This window comes from Bufo bufo, chromosome 5 (genome assembly GCF_905171765.1).
Source record: "Bufo bufo chromosome 5, aBufBuf1.1, whole genome shotgun sequence".
Lineage (NCBI taxonomy): Eukaryota > Metazoa > Chordata > Amphibia > Anura > Bufonidae > Bufo > Bufo bufo.
This window is the reverse complement of record NC_053393.1, coordinates 126,579,078-126,603,474: the sequence shown is the minus strand read 5'-3', so window position 1 is coordinate 126,603,474 and position 24,397 is coordinate 126,579,078. Positions and strand designations below refer to the sequence as shown.

Genomic DNA, 24,397 nt, shown 5'->3' with positions numbered 1-24,397 from the left:
CCTTGGTGGACTCACTGGACAGAGACAGGCTACTAAAGTCAACAGGTCCAGTATTTGGTTGTGGGTGGGCTGCCAGACTAACTCAGGTACCGACCGGCGTGAGGTCAGGTATCTGGTAAGTCTTCCCTGGAGGGGGGAGATGTGTGGCGAAACCAACCTCGCCACTGGGCTTTGGAGAGGACTGGCTGCTGGCCTCTTGCCCCTGGATTATGGGCCATATACTAACTTTTGAACCCCTGGTCTGATTCATGCCATTTTTTAATATGTTGTTCCTCTGAATGGATTGATTGCGAATATGTAATTTTTATGTGAATGTGATGTATGGTTTTAGAGTTATGAAAGTTGGGTAGAAAGTATGTTTAACTATATGTATAATTGAGTCTCCTCTCAGGATAAGGGGAGGGAATATGCTGGGTGTGTTTCTATTGTCCCATTGTGTGTTTAAAATGGTGATGTCTGTTCTGTTGTCCTCACGTGTATTGGCGATCTCCTTTTGTCCTCAGAGATAATTGGATTGCTCTTCAGGTTGTCTGGACAGAGAGAAGGAAACCATGATGCATTGTGGGGATATGTTGTCCTATGTTACAGTCTTCATTCTGGTCCTCTGGGGGCGTAAACGATTGGTTGCTGTAGTTACATTGTATGTCTTGTAATATACTGATTGGTTGTATTTCAAACCCCTGTGGGCAGTACTATGTTTGTGGGTTATGAATAAAAGAGGCTGTACGTGAAGTACAGTCAGACCACTGCTTGACCCTCAACACGGAGCCTTGTCTCGTTATTGGGGGGATTCACTGTATGCTGTTAGAAGACCGATTGCCAGGATTGTATGCTTTTCCTGTTCGTCTGCTAGCAGCTATTCGTGAGGTTCCAGTTTGGAGTGCTACTTTGTATCCAGTTCGGGAGGTTGGTGTCCTGCAGTAGCTGTGCCTGTCTCTCAGAAAGGGGCTTATCGCCTAAACGGATTTTAACCCCTTGTCTGCGGAAACGGTCCGTTACATATCCTATCTGAAAAAACTAAGAGGTAAGGTTCTTTACATGAGAGGGCCTGGATTTCCCCTAGGCGACTGGCTGATGTAATGGCGATCAGAAAAACCGCTTTGTATGATAGATGTTTTAATGAGATGTCTGACAAAGAAGTGAACGGGGGTTTTGTCAGTCCTCTTAATACCAGATTTAAGTCCCATTGTGGTACTTTATTCGTAAGGGATGGTCTTATTCTGGAAGCCGCTCTCATAAATAGTTTAATCCATCTGTGGTTTGATAGGTCAGAATCATAGAATGCTGCTAGGGCCGATATTTGCACCTTTAATGTGTTAGGTTTAAGCCCCATGTCTAGGCCCTTTTGGAGAAAATCTAGAATTTTCTGGATGCATGGTGGTGATTTGTTAGGGCAGGTATCCCCTAGCCAGGAACAGTACCTTTTCCATATTTTCGTATATATGGCCGTGGTTACTTTTTTACGGCTCAATTTTAGGGTATTGATGACTTTCCCTGAGAGACCTTTACTTTTCAGCATTTCGCCCTCAGGATTCAGGCTGAAAGACGGAACAGGCTGGGGTTCTGATGACTGATTGGGCCCTGTGACAGCAGGCTCGGATGGTATGGGATTTCCCAAGGTTCCTCTAAGGCTAGGTCTTTCAGGATCCCTCTCGATTTTTTGAAGTACCCTGGGGATTATGGACCAGGGAGGAAAAGTGTATGCCAGGTTCCATGTCCACCTGGTTGAGAACGCATCGATTGCCCACGGTCGGTCTCTGGGATTCAGGGAGCAGAAGCGTTTGACTTTTGCGTTTTCTTTTGACGCGAACAAATCTATTTGAGGAGTTCCCCACTTTTTGAAAATTTTTAGGAAAGCATCCTGGCACAGGGACCACTCTCCCTGATCTATAGTTTTCATGCTCAGGTAGTCTGCTTCTAGGTTTTCTGAGCCCTTTAGGTGGACCGCCGTTATTGATAGGACATGTTCTTCTGCCCACTGGAAAATTAGTTCTGCCAGTCGGATTAAACCTTGGGATTTTGTGCCGCCCTGGTGTTTTAAGTAGGCTACTGTTGTCGTATTGTCCGAAAATACTTTTAGGTGTTTCTTTAGAAGTTGGCTTTGGGCTACTTTAAGGTTTCCCACACTGCACGCAGTTCTCTGTAATTTGAAGATTTCGTACTTACTGCGTCTGACCATTTGCCTTGCCAATTTGAGGAGTCTACTTTGGCACCCCATCCCTGACTGCTTGCGTCAGTTATGATTTGGACCTCTGGGGTTGTTTCCCAGGTTACGTGATTTAACAAGTTTTTCCTTACATTCCACCAGTTTAGATCTAATTTCACATGGTGTGGAATTAATATTTTCCTGTCCAGTGAGGACTGTTTTCCGTCCCAATTTCTTAAGATCCAAGCCTGCATTGTTGGAGTGGGCTTGGGCCCAAGCCACCGTAGTGATACAGGATGTCATGGATGCCAGAATGCTCATGGCTTCTCTTATCGAGCACTTTTTCTGAGCCTGAAATTTTTGTACTCTCTCCCTGAAAGCCACCAGCTTTTTCTATGGGGAGGGATGATGACTGGGTCACAGAGTCCAAAAGTACTCCTAGAAATTTTATTTGGGTGTTTGGAGTTAAACATGATTTTTTAATGTTTAATATCCAGCCCCGTTTTGACATTTCTTGTAAGACGTAGTCGGTTATATTGTGTGTCTCTGTTGATGAGTCTCCTACGATGAGAAAGTCGTCTAGGTAGGGAAATTTTTTTTACTTTCTTTAGTCTGAGAAAAGCGGTCATTTCTACCACAATTTTCGTAAATACCCTGGGGCGGAGGAGATGCCGTAGGGTAAAGCTGTAAACTGAAAGTGGTTTATTACGCCTTTTTCGTCTTGCAGAGCGAATCTTAAGTAGGCCTGAGACTGTTGATGTATGGGGACGTGATAATACGCGTCTTTTAGGTCTATGGACGTCATGTATGAACCTTTTTTGATTAGTGGAATGATGGAGGAAATGGACTCCATTTTGAATTTCCGGTATAATATGCGTTGATTTAACCCTTTTAGATTTATTATAGTATGGGAGGATCCGTCTGGTTTTTGGACCAGAAATAAACTTGAGTAACCCCCCCCCCCCCCCTCTTTCTGGGGTGGGGACCTCCGTTATCACGCCTGCCGATTTTAAATCTAGGACTCCCTGCCAGATTTTTTGCAATGTTTTGGGCTTGTGAGAAGTTAACTGAAACCTTCTTGGGGGGATTGAGGAAAGCTCTATACGATATCCGTTCTGGATTAACTTTATGACCCAAGGATTCTGGGTCACTTCCTGCCAAGGTAACAGAAAATTCCTCAATCTGCCCCCTACTTTGGCGTCATTGTTTGTCGGTTTGTTTATTCTGTGGGTTGAGGAGGAACCCTCTGCCTTTCCCCCTTTGGGATAACTCCACCGACCCGTTTTACCTTTGCCTCTATATGACTTAGACGAGAGGAATAGGGACGAAAGGGTTTTTTCTTTTTCTCTTCAGGAAAACCTTTTTTGTGTCTGCTGCCTTTTCCAGTATTGTGTCCAACACAGGACCAAACACATATTCGCCGGAGAAGGCAATAGAGCAAAGTTTTGCTTTAGATGTTCTGTCTCCTCCCCAGGATTTAACCCATAAGGCGCGACGTGCGGCATTAGATAGAGCTGCATCCTTGGCAGCAAAACGGACGGATTCTGCGGAGGCGTCCGCTAAAAAGGCAGTGGCAGACCTCAGTAAGGGAATTGAACCTAAAATTTCCTCCCTAGGGGTTTTATTTTTTATGTGGTTTTTGAGCTCATTTAGTCAGATATACATAGTTCTGGCGACAGATGTGGCGGCAATGTTGGTCTTGATACCATACATAGAAGCCTCCCAAAATTTGCGTAGCAGGGCATCGGCTTTCCTTTCCATAGAATCGGACAATTGAGAGGAGTCCTCGAATGGAAAGGAAGTCTTTTTTACCACTTTAGCGACTTGTACGACGATTTTTGGTGTCTCATTAAATATTTTTGTTTCTGTTGGGTCAAACAGTAACCTTTGTTTAAATTCCCTGGAGACTCCTAGTCTTCTTTCAGGATCACTCCATTCGTCTAAGATCGTATCTCTAATGTTCTCGTTCACAGGGAAAACTTTAGATCTTTTTGCTCTGAGCCCCCCGAACATTTCGTCCTGAACCGATTTAGGTTTCTGGACGTTCTCTATGCCCATAGTAGACCGTACAGCTGCCAATAGGTCGTCAATTTCCGCGGATGAGAAGAAAAATTTTCTATCATCCCCAACAATTTCACCTTCCGACAGACTGTCATCACCATCAATTGCTCTAGGTTCGGAAGGGCCCAAGTCCATGTCCTCAGGATCAGAGGAGGATGGAATTGAAATTTTTGTTTTTTTTGGCGTAGGTACGGAAACAGATTTAAGAGGCTAGCGAGGATTTGATTTCATTTTGTATCATCGATTTAACCTCCATTAGGATGGACGGCTGTTCCTCTTTCATTAGGGCATAAATACATGGCTGGCAGAGTTTTTTAGTGCAACCTTCTTGCAGCCTTTTAGCACAAGTAGCACATCTTGTGTTTCTGGCTTTGATCTTTTCCTTTGCTCCCTATAAAAGAGGAGCAGCTATACATTAGCCCAGTATTTGCATATAAAAGACAGGATACATTAGTTTCATGTCCCCCTACAGGGTAACTCACAGGAGGGCCGAGGGAGTTCAGGATGAAATCCTCATATGTATACAGGTACCCCTAACGATACCTCCTTCCGGAGGTACTCTGTGTAGGTGCTCCATAGGGACAGGAAAACACTGAGGGTGAGAGTGGGTGGTGGCCTTTTAAACTCTGTGTTCCTGCCCCTATAGAGGTCAAGGGTCATCTCTCCATGGTAGCAGTAATGGTGGATGATAAGGAAACTAAGATTTATTTTTGATCATAATGAAGTTAAGTAGGACGATGTAATGCTTGTTATGCTAATAGTAGAGATATCGGAGGCACAGAGGAGTGCAACTGACTGGAACAGGGGGACTGTCCAGAGAAAACCAAGGCACATGGGAGGACCATACTCCTCATAATTAACCTATAGACTAACCTTGTGATGTTGTAAAGACTGAAGATCCATTTGAAGATACAGCAATTCCAGTTATAGCCCTGAAAGTTATACATCAATAACACATTAATATCAATGAGAAAACAAACAAATGTAACATTTCTTTCCCTCAAGCCTTTACAATGCAGGTATAAACATAGGAACCTCTGTTGCAGGCAAACATAGAAGCAAGCTGTGCAACAATCAGGTAATTATTACTATTGTTATAAGATGGGGATGAGATTTAGGTTAGGGCTACATAACATTTGTTGCGTGGCATTTATTGTAATGATAGTCTACTGTGTCGCATTGTCACATGCTGTGACTGCGACAAAACAGTCGCACAAAAATCCGACTTAGATGGATTTTTGGGGGACTGTCACAGTGCGACACCATATCTGTAGAGAAATGAGGAACCGCACTCTGTTTTCAAATAGTATCACCGATGCCGATCAAGGGCTTATAAGGCCGTATCCAAATGATAAAAATTTGAGGCACTCGGTCTGCAAGTTTTGCAATTCAAATGTTTTTTTTATTATTTTTTCATTTTTTCTGCATCATCCATATGCCCGTGAAAAATAAAGGAATAACAGATTATTTCTAACCAGACGTTTCCAGCGCCCAGGCAAACCTTTATCCAGCATACAGATAACATGACCACTGATGAAGGTCCACCGTGACCGAAACGTCTGGTCAGAAATAATCTGTTATTCCTTTATTTTTCACGGGCATATGGATGATGCAGAAAAAAATTAAAAAATAATAAAAAAAAAAAAACATTTGAATTGCAAAACTTGCAGACCGAGTGCCTCAAATTTTTATCATTTAGTGCGACACCATAGACTATCATTACAAAAAATGTTGCACGACAAATGTTGTCGTGTAGCCCTAACCTAAAATCCAGGTTAAAAACCGTCTCGATTCCAAAGATTCTCTGCTTGGATTTGGAAGAGTTGGTGTGTGGACCTTTCCTGTGTTTCTGCTCATCCATTTTCTATAAGTTAAGTTGTACTGCTCATTGCATTTGGTTGTTCCCTTGTGCTTGTTGTTACTAAGCCTCAGGGAGACGTTGGTTCGTTCACCTGGGAAGGAACTAGTAGTCTCTTTCCCTGTCACTACCTCTAGGGCATTTCAGGGCTCCTAGGGTTTAGGTTCCGGCGTATGTGTTATCCCACCTTCAGGGTCTATACATACTGACAGGAGTCAGGGCCAGGTTTAGGGGTTTCCTAGGAGGTGACTATTCCTCTCTCCCTAGCCTTGAGGCCTAGTTCTTTGTCTTTCCCCTTCTGTTGTTATTCTGGTGTTCCTCCCCTCCCCATTATTTGTGACATTTGTACCCCCGGCTGTACACAGTGCAAACAGTCACAAAACATACTTTCTCTCTAATAATAGCTGCTGGCCAATAGTTTAAAACACCCTACAATGGCAGCACTTTTTTATGGAAAGTATATTATATGCTCTAAGGCAGGGGTGGCCAACCAAAAAACAAAACAACGTATGACTACCAGGAGCCACAAGCTATACATTTACACGTGAGTCACCGTATTTTTCGCCCTACAAGATGCACCTAGGTTTTAGCGGAGAAAAAAAAATTTTTTTTTCATCTGATCTAAGTTTTTTTTTTCTCTTATTTTTCATTAGCAGAGAAGAAAAGAAAAAAAATATTTTTCTTCATCAGACCCCCAATGCTCATCTGACCTAAGATAAGATCCCCAAACCTCATCAGAACTCCAAATCAGACCCCCAATGCTCAGACCAGATAACACAAATTAGTCTCCCAGATCAGACCCCCCCATACTCAGATTAGACCCCCCATGCTCAGACCAGACTCCCATGCTCAGATCAGACCCCCATTGCTCAGATAAGACACTCCATGCTCAGATCCCCCATGCTCAGATCAGAACCTCCCATTCTTAGACCAGACCCCCATGCTCAATACTATAATTTTAAGAAATCTCCTACCTCTCCTGATCAGGCACCTGCTACTCTGCAGGTCTGACACAGTCTCCACTGTGACCTGATGCGCACAGCGTCAGGTCATAGTGCGCATCTTCATCTACTATGTTCTGACACTGTGCGCCTCAGGAAAGGAAATCTGAGCATGGGGTGAAGAGCGCGTTGGTCTGACTGCTTCCCAGCTCCACCACTAGGGCCGCACTTGAAGAGGCAAAGAGCTGCATGCGGCTCGAGAGCCGCGGGTTGGCCACCCCTGCTCTAAGGAATATGTATGAGATGAGGGTCCCCCCATTAAAGGGGTTGTCAGACATAAGTGCAAAACTGAATATGGGTAGGAAAATATGTCCACAAAAAGAAAACACCATCCTAGAGATGAGCATATCTATTTGTCTCTTCACCTGTGGGGGGCCCGTCCTTGACAACTTCCTGCCTGAGCAAATGTTCCTCCGAAGCAAAGCCTGTGCTGCCGCTGCTCTGCTAATCAGGGCACCGGTACAGGCAAAAAATTGTCAGGGTCATGTCCAGCCCTGTCAATCTTGACGCTAATGGGTACTACTCCCCCCCCCCTTCCCCCTTGACAGGTAAAGAAGCACTGCTAATGAGAGAAATCAATTTGCTCATCTCTACACCATTCACCTGTTAATAGTCCTGCCATTACAGTAGACTGAACCTCAGCAGTGATGTGCCATTGTTGCACATGTGAGTACTGAGGACATGGACTGACTAAAGTGGTCAAGGGACGTCATCACTTCCAGTCCAGAGTAGACCAGACATGATGGGGACAGGAGCAGTTGTTCTGGAAAAGTAGGATCATCAACAGACCAGTGGCTGTGCTGTTCTTTCATGATGCACTCCTGTTGGCTCCTCCTCTGGAGAACAAGGCTCATCTGTGCATTGTGGTTTTAAATGGTTAAAGTAAGGGTGCCTTCACACATGACAGATTTTGCTGGATACATTTCTGCAGCTGAAAATCAGTTCATTCATGTAAACGGAGTTGTTTTAAATGGCAAGCACATGGAAATGTGCAAGCCTCATTTAGGTGAATGGAACAGATTTTCAGTCTCAGAAATTTTATGCAACAAAATCTGCTGGCACCCTAATGCTTCATTTCTCCTGCATAGATGTTGAATGAAAAATTATACTGGCAGGTTGCTTTCACCTGGCACCAACAGCAGATCACAAAATACTCTTTTTTTTACCGAGCCCTGAAATCCAGAATTCTGACTTCAAAAAGTCCCAAAATTGGGTCCTGCAAGTGCTTGGGCTTTGTTGTGCAAAAATGTTGTGACTTTTTGCATTTTTTTTTACCACTCACTCAAGTTTTGAAAAGTGGGTGGGAAAAATGTGGCAAAATTCACAGTGTGTGACATTTAATAAATTTGGTGAAAGTATGCCAACGCAGACTCAAGCAAAACGGACTTAAAATATTACCCTGATTTCCCCACTTAGTGGTTTATTTCAGATGGATGGCCAAAGTGGAAAGCCCTTTTAAGCAAGAATTGACTGTCCATGAAGAAATCAAGTATTTACTGTTTGTGATCATCCTATATCCCATGTAATAGGTTATATCCTGTAATCATCCTACAAGCCGTCTTTACAATAATCTCATAACATAGCAAACATGGATTTCACATTTACATATCACTCACTCTTTGTGAATCTTGTGTCTGCTCTCTATTTGGAATTTGGTGATATTACTCCATGCAAGGGTTTTACTTTCTTCAGTTAGGTCTTCAAAAGAATCTTCACTGGGCGAAACTGTATGAAACAAAAAAAATATATATACATCTATACGAAAGATGAGAGCATGCACCAACAACTTTATAGGGCTAAAGCTACATGCACACGACCGTGCCATTTTTTTGCGGTCCCAAAACCGCGGATCCGCAAAAAGCGGAAGCTGCCCGTGTGCCTTCCGCAATTTGCAGAACGGAACGGGCGGCCCATTGTAGACATGCCTATTCTTGTCCGCAAAACGGACAAGAATAGGACATGCTATGTATTTTTTTGTGGGGCCACGGAACGGTGCAACGGATGCGGACAGCACACAGAGTGCTGTCCGCATCTTTTGCGGCCCCATTGAAGTGAATGGGTCCGCACCCGAGCCGCAAAAAGCACTGCTCAGAGGCGGACCCGAAAAACGGTCGTGTGCATGAGGCCTAACACAGCACAATGTACAGCAACACATTGTAACAATTACAAAAGACAAGTTGGTACAGACCATAACGTGCTTACATTAGGTAGGAGACCTGGCCATAAAAACTTACAATTTTTAAGGAATAGGAAATAGGTACCAAACACGAGGTTAGGAAATTGAGTAAGCAGATCTAGATACGACAGGTGAAGATGGAGCTGGTTATCTGCTTGGAGGTAAGTTTTCAATAAGCATTTGAGGGGCTGGGAGTACTGGATGAAATGAAGGAGAGAGTTCCAAAAGAGAGGGGAGGCTCAAGAGAAGTCCTGTAAGAGGGCATGAGGAGGGAATAGAAATGGTAAAGAGGAGTTCGTCATTAGAGTGGAGGTTATTTCTGAGGTTAGATAAATTAGAGAAGATATGGCCGAACTGTATACGTGGATGTTCCGCTTGATGACAAAACTCAGTAAAATCAGGATGGCCACCGGTTTAGAGATCTACAACTATTCTCTCCATAAAATTCTGGACAACAAAGATGGAAATCTTGAAACATAGCTTCTATTAAATAAGTTCTAAAAATCCTAAAAGCCTTACAATCCATCTAACCAACTACAAGCAGTGTGTAATTCAATTCACACTGACATTTATACATGGTACCATAAAGCGCCTCATACAGTAAGCAGGTATATGCATTAAAGGCCTCATGTACACGACCGTTGTTGTGTTCCGTTCCGCAAAATGGGGTTCCGTTGTTCCGTGATCCGTTTTTGTTTCCGTGTGTCTTCCTTTATTTTTGGAGGACCACCAGACAAAGGAAAGTAAAAAAAAGTCTAAGACAGGTTTGCCATGCAAATGATGGGAAAAAAACGGACACGGATGACAATCTTGTGTGCCTCCGCGTTTTTTAGCGGTCCCATTGACTTGAATGGGTCCGCGAACCGTTTTCCGCGAAAATAATAGGACAGGTTATATTTTTTTGACGGACTGGAACCACGGATCACGGACGCGGATGGCAAACGGTGCATTAGCCTTGTTTTCAACGGACCCATTGAAAGTCAATGGGTCCACAGAAAATCACGAAAAACGGCACAACGGACACGGAATAAAACAATGGTCGTGTGCATGAGGCCAAAGTTAGCCAATATGTAAACATCTTTACCAAGAAAGAAAGGTCTCCCTGTGCACTCACCAGAAGGCAGGGTGGACGACCCTCTAGGGTTGTACTTTATTATGTATAGCTGATGTGTTCGGAGAGGACACTTTGGCTGTCCCTAGTTACACACAACCAGCATTCGTGCTGGTGCCCCAAAGATAACTCCCGCTTCTACAAGATGACCCTAAATATGGTTACCCAACAATCACCCTTATTTGCTCCCAATGCGTTCCATTATCTGGTTGTGTAAGAATCACCAGGATATATAAACAATGGGTCCAGTCCCTGCATAAGTCAAGAAGTAGCGAGTAACTAGCTAAGTAACACCATGTACAATTAGCTACAGGCTCCCCAAGTCTTGGGTAGTGAGAAGGCTGCTGATCAGACATCATGGAGTTTGGCAGCACCTTTTAGACCTCTCCCCATCCAGGGCACATGCACGCACTGCCAAAGCCAAGCGAGATAGCAATCAGGTGAACGTGCACAAACTAAGAGAAATGTAAAACTGAAAGGCCTCTGATAAATAATCTGGGTGTAACTGTGGAGGACAAGGAAAAGGCCATTCTATTAAATGCCCTGTTTACTGTATTTACACAGGAAAATCCAATAATACATGGCATGATTAGGCATTACATAATTCTCCATTAAATGTCACCTGCTTAACCAAGAAAGTACGGTGCCAACTAAAATAAACTAAAAAATATCTGTATGGCATACACCCCCCATGGTTCTCTGGGAATTAATAAAATATGGCTGTAAAACCTCTCACTATTTATATGATAGCTCATATTTTCTAGGAGCAATCTGAGGAAATAAAATGGCCACCATAAAATGAGGATGCTGGAACTATGGAAGATGTGTAATTGGGTTAGCAACTGGCTCAGCCATGGTTTTTGCCTTATTCTGAATCAACCTGGTAGAACTGTAGGTTGTGCTCAGGCTGGCTTCTCAAAACAAGTTGGTAATCCAAACTGCCACGTTTTTTTGTTTTAATAAAAAGTAGGCATACACCCAAGAACGATGCAAACTTTTTTTTTTAATCTAAGGAAATGTCAAGGAATGTTTTCCCTGTCCCTTGTGCCAGATCCATTTCTACTTGAGTAGAAAAAAAAAACTAATGGAAAGCAGGTGTCCTGAACATGGTATGAAACCAGTTTTACAATGCTGGAATATGGCTTTAGCACATTTTTCAGATCTGCACAAAACAAATATCATACCTGGTGATTCAACTGTAGACAGATTCTGACTGGATGACCGGGAAAAAGATTTGGACTTGGTAAATATCCTCTTTGGATGAGCTTTTGTAAAAAGCTGTTTTGGAGTTTGACCAAATTCCAAAATTTGAGTTAGCAATGCTATTTTCTGATCAGGATCTTCAATGCTGAAAGGTAAGTGACGAAATACGGTTCATTATAGTCATTCCCAAAATGATGCAATATAAGAAACTAATGTGTGAACTGGAAAAGTAACAGTAGGCAGTATCAGGCCTCTAGTAACTCTGCGTGAGAAGATCAGCACCTATGAGTGAGATTTTATCTGCACTAGAAGTTTCCTAGATTTTGCTAAAATATTGTAACAGGACTGCTGTAGAATATCTAAAATTAGCTGGTCAAGTAAAATGGTGTGGGCGTGGTCAATGGGCGGACTCAAGGGGGCGGCAAAATTAGCTTTTGCCTAGGGTGGCAAAAATCCTTGCACCAGCCCTGTCTGGGGGGGAGTACATCACCATGAAAATGCAATGAAAGGCAGTATGTTATAAAGCAGGAGGAGCTGAGCAGACTGATCTATAGTTTTTTGGGAAAAGATTCATTAAAACGAGTAATTTATACATTCAGACCTCTGCTCTTTCTAGGCTTGGGCAGTCTTATCTGAGATTGACAAAATCACTACAGCAATATAACATATCTGGAAAGCTCACTTGTATTACCTTTTTAAGTTGATTTCTCCTTCATATGTCACCGGATGGAACACTTAGGAAGAAGAAAATAAGCACATCTTCAATACAAAAAAAAAAACCTGCTATAACATTTCTAAGGAAACTCCTAACCCTGTCTATTAATCTCACCATCTTCACAACTTCAGAAAGTTCCTATTTCTACTAAGTGTTTCTCACCTTCAGTATATATAAAATGAAAGTTTAAAGGCTATTTGTTTTATTATTGCATTGTACTCATTTTGAGCTAAAAATATTTTTTTATTTGGTCTTTATTGAAAATATGGCGGCCTTTTTTCTGTACAGAGCTGACATGCTCTAGTAGCAGCCTTGGTATTTTCTGTATTTTCCAAACCAGGAGAAGGCGACTCCTTATATCAGACCTTATAAACACTCATTACAGCTGTTCTTATCTTACTGATAAGAATGTGGCTTAAATAAGTGTTTATGACCTCTCAGTAGTTTAGAGATCAGGTTTATTACATGACCAGCACAAAGTGAAAGTACCAGTCAGTCACACAGCTAGAAAAACAGTTAACCCTTTGTGACAGAAAAGCTCAATATTTAAAAAAAAAAGACCAATTGAAAAAAAGATTTTTAGCCAAAAATGAGTAACTGAAGGTGTACGTAGTCTTTAATGGTCCCCATACACATTAGACCAGTGTTCAATGGGACTGGAAACCCATCTAATGTGTATGGGGGCCTTCCAACTCTTCTGACAGATGATGAAATGGCAACGAAGGATTTTTAATTTTCAAAGGAGATAAGCCATTGTGCCACATGTACTTTCCTTTCTTGGCACGCGTGGCATATCAGTCACCTTAGGGTACCTGTAACATACCTCAAGTGACACATATGCTAATGCTGACCTCAACAAGTACTTCTTGCTGTTCAAACATCTAGTTGGTGTGAAATACAAGAGCCTTATCAACGAGAAAGATTGGAAGCTTTCATTTGTCAAAAAGTAGCACAAGTCATCAATAAAGTTGCTGGATAAGTTCTAAGCTCAACTGGCATGAAAAATGACTGGAAGATGTTCAGTGGTGATAACTTTTTACTGACATGCAGCACTTGTATGGTCACATTTCAACAAAGTCATTGCCATCAAACAACTTAAAAAGTAAAATAATAACCAGTTAATCTGGCGGTTAATGATCTAAAACGTCAGATAATGAGAAAAAGTAAAATAAATAATTTGCTGCAAAGAACATTAACACAATATGGAATTTCTTAAGAACTAGGGGCAGAAAACGGAGCAGAGAAAACTCTAAAGTTGTAGCATGATGCTTTGTGTTAATATTTTATTTGGGCTTTTTTTTTTTTTAACCAGGTCCCATTGATCCTGTATTAAGACAATTCTTCATTAGTTTTCCTCTTTTATCAGATTGTGTGGGAATACTTACCCTTGCTATAAAAGCTGCTCAATTTAAAGGGAGTCTGTCAGCAGTTTTGACCATGCAAAACCGCTGACAGTACTAGAGCAGGATAAACATATCTTTCATAGAGCTTTTATCTTCAGGAGTAGCGTGAATATGAACTTTATTCTGCCAGATTCTGCTCCTGTAAGTGTCCAGTATGCAGAATTTAAATGTGAAGTGCTCTCTGCATTAAGCTGCTTCACAGCCCCTCCTTTTTGATTTAGGTGACAGCTACAGCATCCAACCGGAAGAGAGTGTCAGCTCTCTCTCAGTGCAGAGGGGAAGAGCTGTGAAGCAGCTCTCTGCAGAGAGCACCACCTCTAGGGCACTTGCAGGAGTTCTCTCTATTCATGGGGATTCCTTTGCTCTGACCATCATCAATTTCCAAATGGCCTAAACCTCTCAAGACACATTTTCAGCAAACCCCATAGTAACCAGTGACGCTTTGTTTAGAATGCCATGTGGAAGAGATTAGGTGGTTTATAAGAACCAGCAGTTTTGTTTTTGCATTGAAAACAGGCCTTAAACGTCCAACCATGTGATATTCTGCCAAGTTAACATATTAAAAGGGTAAATGCATCACAGTAAAGGAAAACAATGTACTTAGATATTTTTGTGTTACTAGTTAATTAATGTGTTGCTTCTTTTGTTTTCAGGATTTTACATTTCTGACATGTTTGTGGACCTGCAAATTCAGAGCTCAGGGGGAGTTATCTGTGAAGCTTGCGCTCTCTTCCAGAATTCTTCCTTCCCTGCCATATCTTAGGGTACTTTCACACTTGCGGCAGAGGAATCCGGAAGGCAGTTCCTTCGCCGGAACTGCCTACCGGATCCGTCAAAACGTATGCCAATTGATGGCATTTGTAAGACTGATCAGGATCCTGATCCGTCTTACAAATGCATTGAAATGCCGGATCAGTCTTTCCGGTGTCATCTGGAAAAACGGATCCAGCATTTATTTTTTTCGGTCTGCGCAGAGGATGGATACGGCATTGCAGTATTTTTGCACTAACACATTCCTATGGGAAAAAATGTGTTCCAGATTTTTGGCTGGAGATAAAACCGTAGCATGCTGAGGTATTATCTCCGTCCTGAACAGTCAAAAAGACTGAACTGATAACATCCTTAGGCCGAATGCACACGGCCGTGTTCCGCGGCCGAGAGCGGTCCGTGGTATGCTGGCCTGGATTCCTGTTCAGAGCGGGAGCGCACGGCGTCATTGGTTGCTATGACGCCGTGCGCGTCATGCCGCCGCTGCTGTACAGTAATACACTATATGAGTCTATTACTGTACAGCAGCGGCGGCATGAAGCGCACAGCGTCATAGCAACCAATGATGCAGTGCGCTCCTGCTCTGAACAGGAATCCAGGCCGGCATACCACGGACCACTCTCGGCCGTGTTCATTCGGCCTTAACGGAATGCTCTCCATTCAGAATGCATGGGGATAAAACTGATCAGCTCTTTTCCGGTATAGAGCCTCTAGGACGGAACTCTATGCCGGAAAAGAAAAACGCAAGTGTGAAAATACCCTTATACTAAAATGTCTATGGGCTCAGAGATACACTGTATACCATAGTGTGTGTGAATAACAATTAAAGAAAACCTGTCACCTCTCCTGACATGCCTGACAGTTGTAATAGCTACATGCATCCCCATGTAATAACAATTCTGGAGCATCTATTCTTATGCCTCTATGTTGTGTCATTCCTTTATTATTTATATTAGAAGTTATCAATGAATTGCTAGCAGTCTGCAGTAAGGGTACAGAGGGGAGGTAACCAGTTGGGGGTGTGTACCTGCACAGTCTGTCTCTTTCCCCCAACTGGTTACCTCCCCTCTGTACCCTTACTGCAGACTGCTAGCAATTCATTGATAACTTCTAATATAAATAATAAAGGAATGGCACAACATAGAGTCATAAGAATAGATGCTCCAGAATTGTTATTACATGGGGAATGCATAAAGATATTACAACAGGCATGTCAGGAGAGGGGACAGGTCCTCTTTAAAGGGAGTCTGTCACCTCATTTTCACCAATATAACTAACACTGCCCCATAGAAGACTGCAAACGCTTTCCAAGCATACCTGTGTGTACCATGTGTCTGTATTCCATGTCCAGGAAAAGCACTTTTAGGCCTCATGCACACGACCGTGGTGTGTTTTGCGGTCCGCAAATTGCGGATCCGCAAAACACGGATGGCGTCCGTGCGCGTTCTGCAATTTGCCTTCAATATAAATGCCTATTCTTGTCCGCAAAGCGCGGACAAGAATAGGACATGTTATATATTTTTAGCGGGGCCACGGAACGGAGCAATGGATGCGGACAGCACACAGAGTGCGGTCTGCATCTTTTGCGGCCCCATTGAAGTGAATGGGTCCACATCCGAGCCGACCCAAACAACGGCCGTGTGCATGAGGCCTTATTCTGCTGAAAAACAGCTCCCAAGTGCCCCGCTGAAAGTGAAAGTAAAACAGCTTTCACTCCTGACTCGATTTCTAACGACTATATCTTCTGATACAGTGGATATAATGCTGCGGAATAGTTTGAAAGGTTGGAATGCCAGCTTTCAAACAGGGTCAAGGTCATATTTTTAGCTGGTACTACTCCCAAGATATGAGCAACTAAAGCAGCCCACCCCGCTTCAGTCTGGTTTGCTTCGGGCACTTGGAGCAGCAGAGCTGGCACTTGGGAGCTGTTTTCTGGCAGAATAAAAGTGCTTTTCCTGGACATGGAATAAAGACACAAAGTGCACACAGGTATGCTTGGGATGTGTCTGCAATGTTTTATTGGGCAGTGCTCTTAGTTATATTGGTGAAAAAGAGGTGACAGACTCCCTTTCAAGGGGCTGTCCCATGTAAACTATTCTATATTTTTCAAAACTACACCTGGATCTGAATATTATTGTATTTGCATGTAATTAAAAATTTTGTATAGCCACTGAGTTATTCATTGAAATCTATCTGTATAGCGCCACCTGCTGTTTGCCCTTTTTCTAATTTCTCTGTCCTGCTGACTGAGATGGAAATAAATCTAGCAGAGCAATTGGAGCAATAAATGGGGAGATCTCTGGATCCATGTGAGGTACAGGGCTGGTTCTAAGTTTGTTAGTGAGAGATAGTCACATATTATTGGATATATGATTTTCATATATGATTTTACATTAATCATGGTATAACTCCTATAAGTAGAATAGCAAGTATCAGGGAGCAATACAGGACTGTAGGATCTGATGGGTTTTTAGAGCAACAGTTGTATCAACCTGGCACACACAGGTCTGTCTAGGGGTTATATACACTAGGCAATAGGATCATTTTAATCAAGAATAGTGAAAAAGACGCCTATTTTTTAAATTAATTGAAGATAAAACACATGCAATTGCACCATGTGAAACCATCTTAAACACAAGTCAAATGCAAAACTAATAGTGTAGGGGCTGGAAATTCTATAGTTACTTTTACGGTTCAATGTCCTTTGACATACTTAACAGGCTTACCATTATTTGCAGAAACAGCCTCACTTCCTCTCTGCTTATAGCCAAATATCAAGTCAATCCATTCATGGAGATGGTCCGACACATACTGACTTTCTAAAGCCTCTTTGTTTTTCCGCAGGAAGTCATCTACATCTAATTAAAAGAGAAGTTAACATACACTTGACTGCACATGCTATAATCTATTGGATGCGTGGCGGCTTTGATCTGCACTCTTATTTGACAATATACAGCATGGTTCTTTTACCTGACGCCCAAGGAGGAATGTCTACATCATCAACCAATCTCCCCCCTTGTCTTTTCCCAAGGTCCAGGTTCATACTGTTTAGCAAGAATGCACCACAACTTCCATAAAACTCTGGAATTAACTAAAATAGGATAGAAATTAAAAGAAAAAGAAAACTGAGAAATAAATACTGTACAGATGGAAACTTGGATTACCTCTTTAAAGTCGGTTACACCGTCTAAGCAGTTCCTCCACGTTTCTGCAATACTAGAAAAAGTTAAAAGCTTATTATTATTTTTTTATGGTTGGGTCATGCAGCTTATTTTGGAAGTGATATTTATTTTATATTTCAGTGTTGGCAGTTTTCCTAATTAAAAACTCTTAAAATATGCGCCATGGTATGCAAACGTAAATTCAAGTTTTTAAATCTAGAATTTTATTTATTTTTAAAAAGCACAACATTTTTTGCTAGCTTCACTGAATTGCTGTAGCCCTGTACTTTCTCCCTGCTGATGTCTGCTGCAGTAGCAGGTAAAGACAGAGATATACCTAAAATAATTTTACTAGCTTATCCAAACAAAGAATTTGCAAGCATTTTAGTGTCTGTAAGGCCCCTTTCACATGAGCGATTTTTCCCTGCGAGTGCGATGCCTAAGTGAATGCAGAGCACCCGCAATGAATCATGACCCATTCATTTCAATGGGTCTGTGTACATGAGCGTTTTTTTTTTCAACGCATCAGTTCTGTGTTGCGTGAGAATCACAGCATGTTCTATATTCTGCCCTGGACCCAAAAAAGTGAATGGGGCTTCAGTGAAAAAAGCATTGCAACCGGATGTAATCTGGATGCAGTCCAGGTGCAATGCGTTTTTCACTAATGGTTGCTAGGAGATGGTTGCTCACGTGACAAACGCATCAAAACGCATTGCACCCGCGTGGAAAAAACTAAACACAATCGCCTACAGCAAAAAACGCTGAAATTTGAAGAGAAAGGCTCTTCAAAGAAACTGCATATAAGGATCTAAGAGAAACGTACAGTTTTTACTTTACATCAGAGATACAATTTAATTTGATATTTTAATAACAAGACACCACTTGAGAGGATACATTACATCAGATGACATGTGTGCAATATTAAAACATTTCTACAAAAAGGACCATCTTGACCACTGATCCCCTGCACGGTGTATTACTAACCTGTTGAACATTCTATCCGCATGGTCAAACCTTCCATTTTGGATGCATAGCATGTGCTCTGGGGCTGTAAAAGAAGAAGAGACCATTGTATCGGATTTCAATAATATAAAAAAATATTAATTAATTGAACCAACACTACAAATCAAATGGTATAAAAAGTAGACAGCATATCCAACAATTTAAAAATGAACACTGATCAAAAAGATTACTGAGATTCCAAATGATCGGCTATACTCAGTGGGTGTCCAGGAGCAAGTATTACATTTCCGTACAGCACCACCACAGGAGAAATGGAGCATTACACAATTCTTGCTTGAATCAATGAACTGACCATGTTAGATTGCTTTCACACATCACTTTTTGGTCAGAGTGTGATCAGTGATCACTGGTGATTGTAAGCCAAAACCAGGAATGAGGCCTACACAAAGCCAAGGTATAGTAGAAAGATATTTACCTGTTCTGGCTCAGAATCACTGATGGAAATCTCTGATCACTGTCCAAACACTGATTGTATAAAAGCAGTCTAACAGCCAGATACAGTTGCAAGAAAAAGTATGTGAACCCTTTGGAATGATATGGATTTCTGCACAAATTGGTCATAAAATGTGATCTGATCTTCATCTAAGTCACAACAATAGACAATCACAGTCTGCTTAAACTAATAACACACAAAGAAATAAATGTTACCATGTTTTTATTGAACACACCATGTAAACATTCACAGTGCAGGTGGAAGAAGTATGTGAACCCCTAGACTAAAGACATCTCCAAGAGCTAATTGGAGTGAGGTGTCAGCCAACTGGAGTCCAATCAATGAGATGAGATTGGAGGTGTTGGTTACAGCTGCCCTGCCTTATAAAAAAAAAAAAAAACACACACCAGTTCTGGGTTTGCTTTTCACAAGAAGCATTGCCTGATGTGAATGATGCCTCGCACAAAAGAGCTCTCAGAAGACCTACGATTAAGAATTGTTGACTTGCATAAAGATGGAAAGGGTTATAAAAGTATCTCCAAAAGCCTTGATGTTCATCAGTCCACGGTAAGACAAATTGTCTACAAATTGCTGCTACTCTCCCTAGGAGTGTCTATCCTGTAAAGATGACTGCAAGAGCACAGCGCAGACTGCTCAATGAGGTGAAGAAGAATCCTAGAGTGTCAGCTAAAGACTTACAAAAGTCTCTGGCATTTGCTAACATCCCTGTTAGCGAATCTACAATACGTAAAACACTAAACAAGAATGGATTTTATCGGAGGATACCACAGAGGAAGCCACTGCTGTCCAAAAAAACATTGCTGCACATTTACAGTTTGCACAAGAGCACCTGGATGTTCCACAGCAGTACTGGCAAAATATTCTGTGGACAGATGAAACCAAAGTTGTTTGGAAGAAACACACAACACTGTGTGTGGAGAAAAAGAGGCACAGCACACCAACATCAAAACCTCATCCCAAATGTGAAGTATGGTGGTGGGGGCATCATGGTTTGGGGCTGCTTTGCTGCATCAGGGCCTGGACGGATCGCTATCATCGAAGAAAAAATGTATTCCCAAGTTTATCAAGACATTTTGCAGGAGAACTTAAGGCCATCTGTCCACCAGCTGAAGCTCAACAGAAGATGGGTGTTGTAACAGGACAACGACCCAAAGCATAGTAGTGAATTAACAACAGAATGGCTTAAACAGAAGAAAATACGCCTTCTGGAGTGGCCCAGTCAGAGTCCTGACCTCAACCCGATTGAGATGCTGTGGCATGACCTCAAGAAAGCGATTCACACCAGACATCCCAAGAATATTGCTGAACTGAAACAGTTCTGTAAAGAGGAATTGTCAAGAATTACTCCTGACCGTTGTGCACGTCTGATCTGCAACTACAGGAAACGTTTGGTTGAAGTTATTGCAGCCAAAAGGAGGTTCAACCAGTTATTAAATCCAAGGGTTCACATACTTTTTCCATCTGCACTGTGAATGTTTACATGGCGTGTTCAATAAAAACATGGTAACATTTAATTCTTTGTGCGTTATTAGTTTAAGCAGACTGTGATTGTCTATTGTTGTGACTTAGATGAAGATCAGATCACATTTTATGACCAATTTGTGCAGAAATCCATATCATTCCAAAGGGTTCACATACTTTTTCTTGCAACTGTATGCCAAGTCTTCTAAAGAGACAAGCTTTGTAGAAGCTTTCACCTCTGTCTAAAAACGGTCTTCCCTCTAATAACTCAGAATTCCCTATCAGTATGGTTGGGTTTACATATGCGCTATGAACTCCGGCACTCTGTTCCAGTTATTAATGCTACACACAATTTTTGTCCGTCTGAAAGCCGGCACATGTGCCGGAAAGTGGCCACATCCCTGCCGGATCCCATTATGGTGAATGGGCATTGGCGATGCACACTCGTTTCCGGATATGCCAGATACAGTGAACTCCGGCAGTCTGTTCCTTTGCCAGAACAGACTGCCAGAGTTCACAACGCAGATTGGCCTACCTGAAACAGGATTTTCTAAAGAAAATAGACACTTTACATGATTAGGATGTAGGAAGTGGTGCTTTATCTTAAACCATTTACATCCACATTTGTATAAGGAAATGTTCTATGCAGTAAAGATCTTATCTTTGATTGTGTTTTTACATGAACGCCCTCATCACCATATATCTCATCTCAGGTGTCAGCTGTTACCCATCAGATCAACCACAAAATGCTATTTCTGCCTGCAGGAAGTTCTTCGCTCAACAATTGTAGTTTGCCATATCATCATTCATTTTGGATATCAGCCGCCCTGCAAAAATGACTCAACTGTGGCTTACCAACTCTAACCAAGTAGAAGAGAACATATCCTGGAGAGGAGTAGTGACTTCCGTACATGAATTTTGGCTCAGACATTTCACGATACCGCTTCTGTAAGGCAATCATTAGAAATGAACAATTATAGTAGCTATTAAGTTTGCCATCACCCATTAATAATCTATGTTTAAAAAGGACAGTAATATAATAATAATGAGGAAGGTATATTATGCATAATCTATGCAATAAGCTTTATATCCTGACTGCACTACACATTGATGCAAAGTGGAGTGAAATGACTGCACTAAGGTCCCTTCCAGACATCTGACAAGAAACTCGGAAACACTGAGTCTTGTGGAAAAAAAATGGACAAAGTTAGAACATGCTGCGATTTTCTTGGCATGGACCAATGGTCTGTGTAGGAAATTGCTCATGTGAATAAACCCATTTACAGTAACTGAATGGCTCAATGTCTGAAATGCCTAAAAGGGCCCTAAGATGAATACCTGATTGTGAGGACTGTGCTCTTAATGAGGTAACATCCATGTGATCAAAGATTGAAGATCAATTGTCAGATTTATCCAAAACTGTACTATAACCGTGGAGACCAGAGCTTTCTCTGATTTCCATGAAATACTTAAATCCTACAAAAAAAGAGAAGACCAGCTATATAGCTACACAGAACAACAAACAGAAATGCAACTACTTGAAAGAGACAGCCATTCCATAGCTTTAGTTTCACGGTATAATGAAGTAAACTGGAGTGTCCTTTGGGCCTCCATAGACACTAAACGTGTATTACAAAAGGTACTGCAGGCATAATACACTGCGACAGATACAATGCAGTTTAAAATATGAGCAATGATCAATTGATCACGTGGTAGTCAGCCAGTGAGACAACAGAAAAGGAAAATAAACCAATTTAAAAATCTAGAGTTAAAAAAACAAAAAAAAAAAAAAATATAAAAAAAACTCTCCACCTTTTGTGCTTTATTATAGGAATAAATAAAACATATTTTTTATTTTATTAAAAAGTACACAAAGTTGGTATCACAGCAACAAAAAGAACCCGCGCTATAAAATCATGTGTTACTGTGTTTATCACACGGATAGAATTGTGGAGTTCAATTCATATCTTTTTTATCTTCTCCCCCCCCCCCCCCCCCCCCCAAAAAAAATAAATAAAAATAACAGAAGAATTGAATTACGGTGGCCCATTACTTTCTGCAAGAGCAGATAAAGATATCGATATAGCTAAAGCAAAACGAAGAACTGGGAGAGTGTACTAAAAGTGGCAAAAAATAAGCCTTCATCCAGCCACGTGATGGAAACATTTAATTTAAATTTTAATTTCAAGACACTTTTTTATTAAGTATAGTTCACTTAAGTATGTCGTCTTGTGTTTCAATATAAAAGTAACACGTTTTAAAGATCAAAAATACATTGGTATTTTTAACAAATGATAAAGATATTATATCATCTTTTTAAATAAAGAGAAAAAACCGTGATGGAAACATTTAAAAGGGATTGTAAAGGAGACCTGTAAAGGAAAAATTACTGCTTCCCAGAGCTGGCTCCCCACTCCTTCACCTCCAGGCCTGAGATGCTGCCCCAAGCTCCCTCAATGTAAACATTCGGTTTGACATCGCTGCAGCCAATCACTGGCAGCAGCAGAGACCAGGTCCCCTTGCATCATGTGACCATTTTTCATGACATAAGGGGAGCCAGACACCACTGTGGTCAGTGATTGGCTGCGGCGATGTCAAACCGGATGTTGATATCAAGGGAGCCCAGTGGAGAATCGCAGGCCTGAAGGAAAAGGAGCGTGGAGCTGGCACTGGGAAGCAGGTAAGTAATCTTTCCCCTACAGGTCTGGGCAAGTGGATTACCCCAAAAAAACACCCATTCTTGCATAACCCCTTTAAAAAGTTATGGCCCTTGGAATGCAGATATTCAAAGCAAAAAATACTGCCATTTTAATGTGCAGGGCGGTGGGTGTGTTTTAATTATAAACTTTATTAAAGAAATAGTTTTTTTTTTAATTGGAAATCTGTATGTAAAGTCACCCCTTCGCAACTGCGGATTGCCAAGGAGAATCTGTTGAATGCTGAAGACACCAGATAACTGTATGATGCAGGGGCTTCTCAGCCTGCTTCTGATCTCCCTGGGGCTTCAGCGTTTGAATATCTATTGGTTTTAATATGTATTGAAATATATCCCTCAGTGGATCCATTCACTTCAAAAAGGTAAAAAGAGTCCAAAAGATTAAAGGGGTTGGCCGGACTTGAAGCCAACAACCCCAAGGATTCGAACCTGTGTCCTTGAACATAAAAAACCCTAACCCTCTGTCTGCGGTACCGCCACTGCTCCATTCCGAGCTGTCCCTGCTGGGCCAGGAAGAGGCTTTAGTTCCGTAACCACTGCAATCAATTAGCAGTCACCGTGGCTTAAATGTTAAGTTACCGCAGTTTCAAGCTGCTGTAATTGCCAAGGCCTGTGACTGGCTGCAGCGGTCGCTGGACCAAGCTGCATCTTGGTCCTGCAGGTAACGAAGGGGGCCAGAAACTAAGTAGAGTTGGGACTGTGTACAGTGGGGATTTTTATGTCCAGAGGCACAGGTTAAGACCACAGGCTAAATGGTATAGATGGTTAGTGGCTGCACCTATAGGAAACAGTGGTGTGGTGCTCTTCCCACGCGACTCACCCGTGTGTCGCAGAAAATAGGTAAGAAATGCAAGATATAGATGTGGGAGGCACTCTGTATCTGGGTTCAATATATGTGGTTTGTGGAAATATTGAGGGGTTGGTGGTATAGATGTGGGTTGTGTTCTCGCAGTGGTATATAATGATCACACCATAATTGTAGCTATTAAAAAAATGCTCATTTATTGATAAAATTATAAAGATATATGCAAAAAATGAAAAAAATTAAGAAATGAAAATTTTGAACAATATAGAAATTCGAAGAATACATAAAAATCGAAGAATATAGAAAAAAATCTAAAATCTAAATTGATGGAGAAC

General features: G+C 41.6%; 1 protein-coding gene across 1 annotated transcript in view; it reads right to left on the bottom strand.

Annotated features, from left to right (window-relative positions):
- The window catches only part of NSMAF (neutral sphingomyelinase activation associated factor), a 116,539-nt gene that overhangs the window by 38,869 nt on the left and 53,273 nt on the right, over positions 1 to 24,397 (bottom strand). The window contains exons 15-23 of the mRNA XM_040433691.1: positions 21,397 to 21,487; positions 18,588 to 18,651; positions 17,607 to 17,658; positions 17,413 to 17,533; positions 17,169 to 17,300; positions 12,248 to 12,290; positions 11,538 to 11,701; positions 8,683 to 8,791; positions 5,081 to 5,139 (exon numbers count right to left, since the gene is read on the bottom strand). Coding sequence (XP_040289625.1) covers positions 5,081 to 5,139; positions 8,683 to 8,791; positions 11,538 to 11,701; positions 12,248 to 12,290; positions 17,169 to 17,300; positions 17,413 to 17,533; positions 17,607 to 17,658; positions 18,588 to 18,651; positions 21,397 to 21,487 — 835 coding nt within the window. The remainder of the gene's footprint in view (positions 1 to 5,080; positions 5,140 to 8,682; positions 8,792 to 11,537; positions 11,702 to 12,247; positions 12,291 to 17,168; positions 17,301 to 17,412; positions 17,534 to 17,606; positions 17,659 to 18,587; positions 18,652 to 21,396; positions 21,488 to 24,397) is intronic.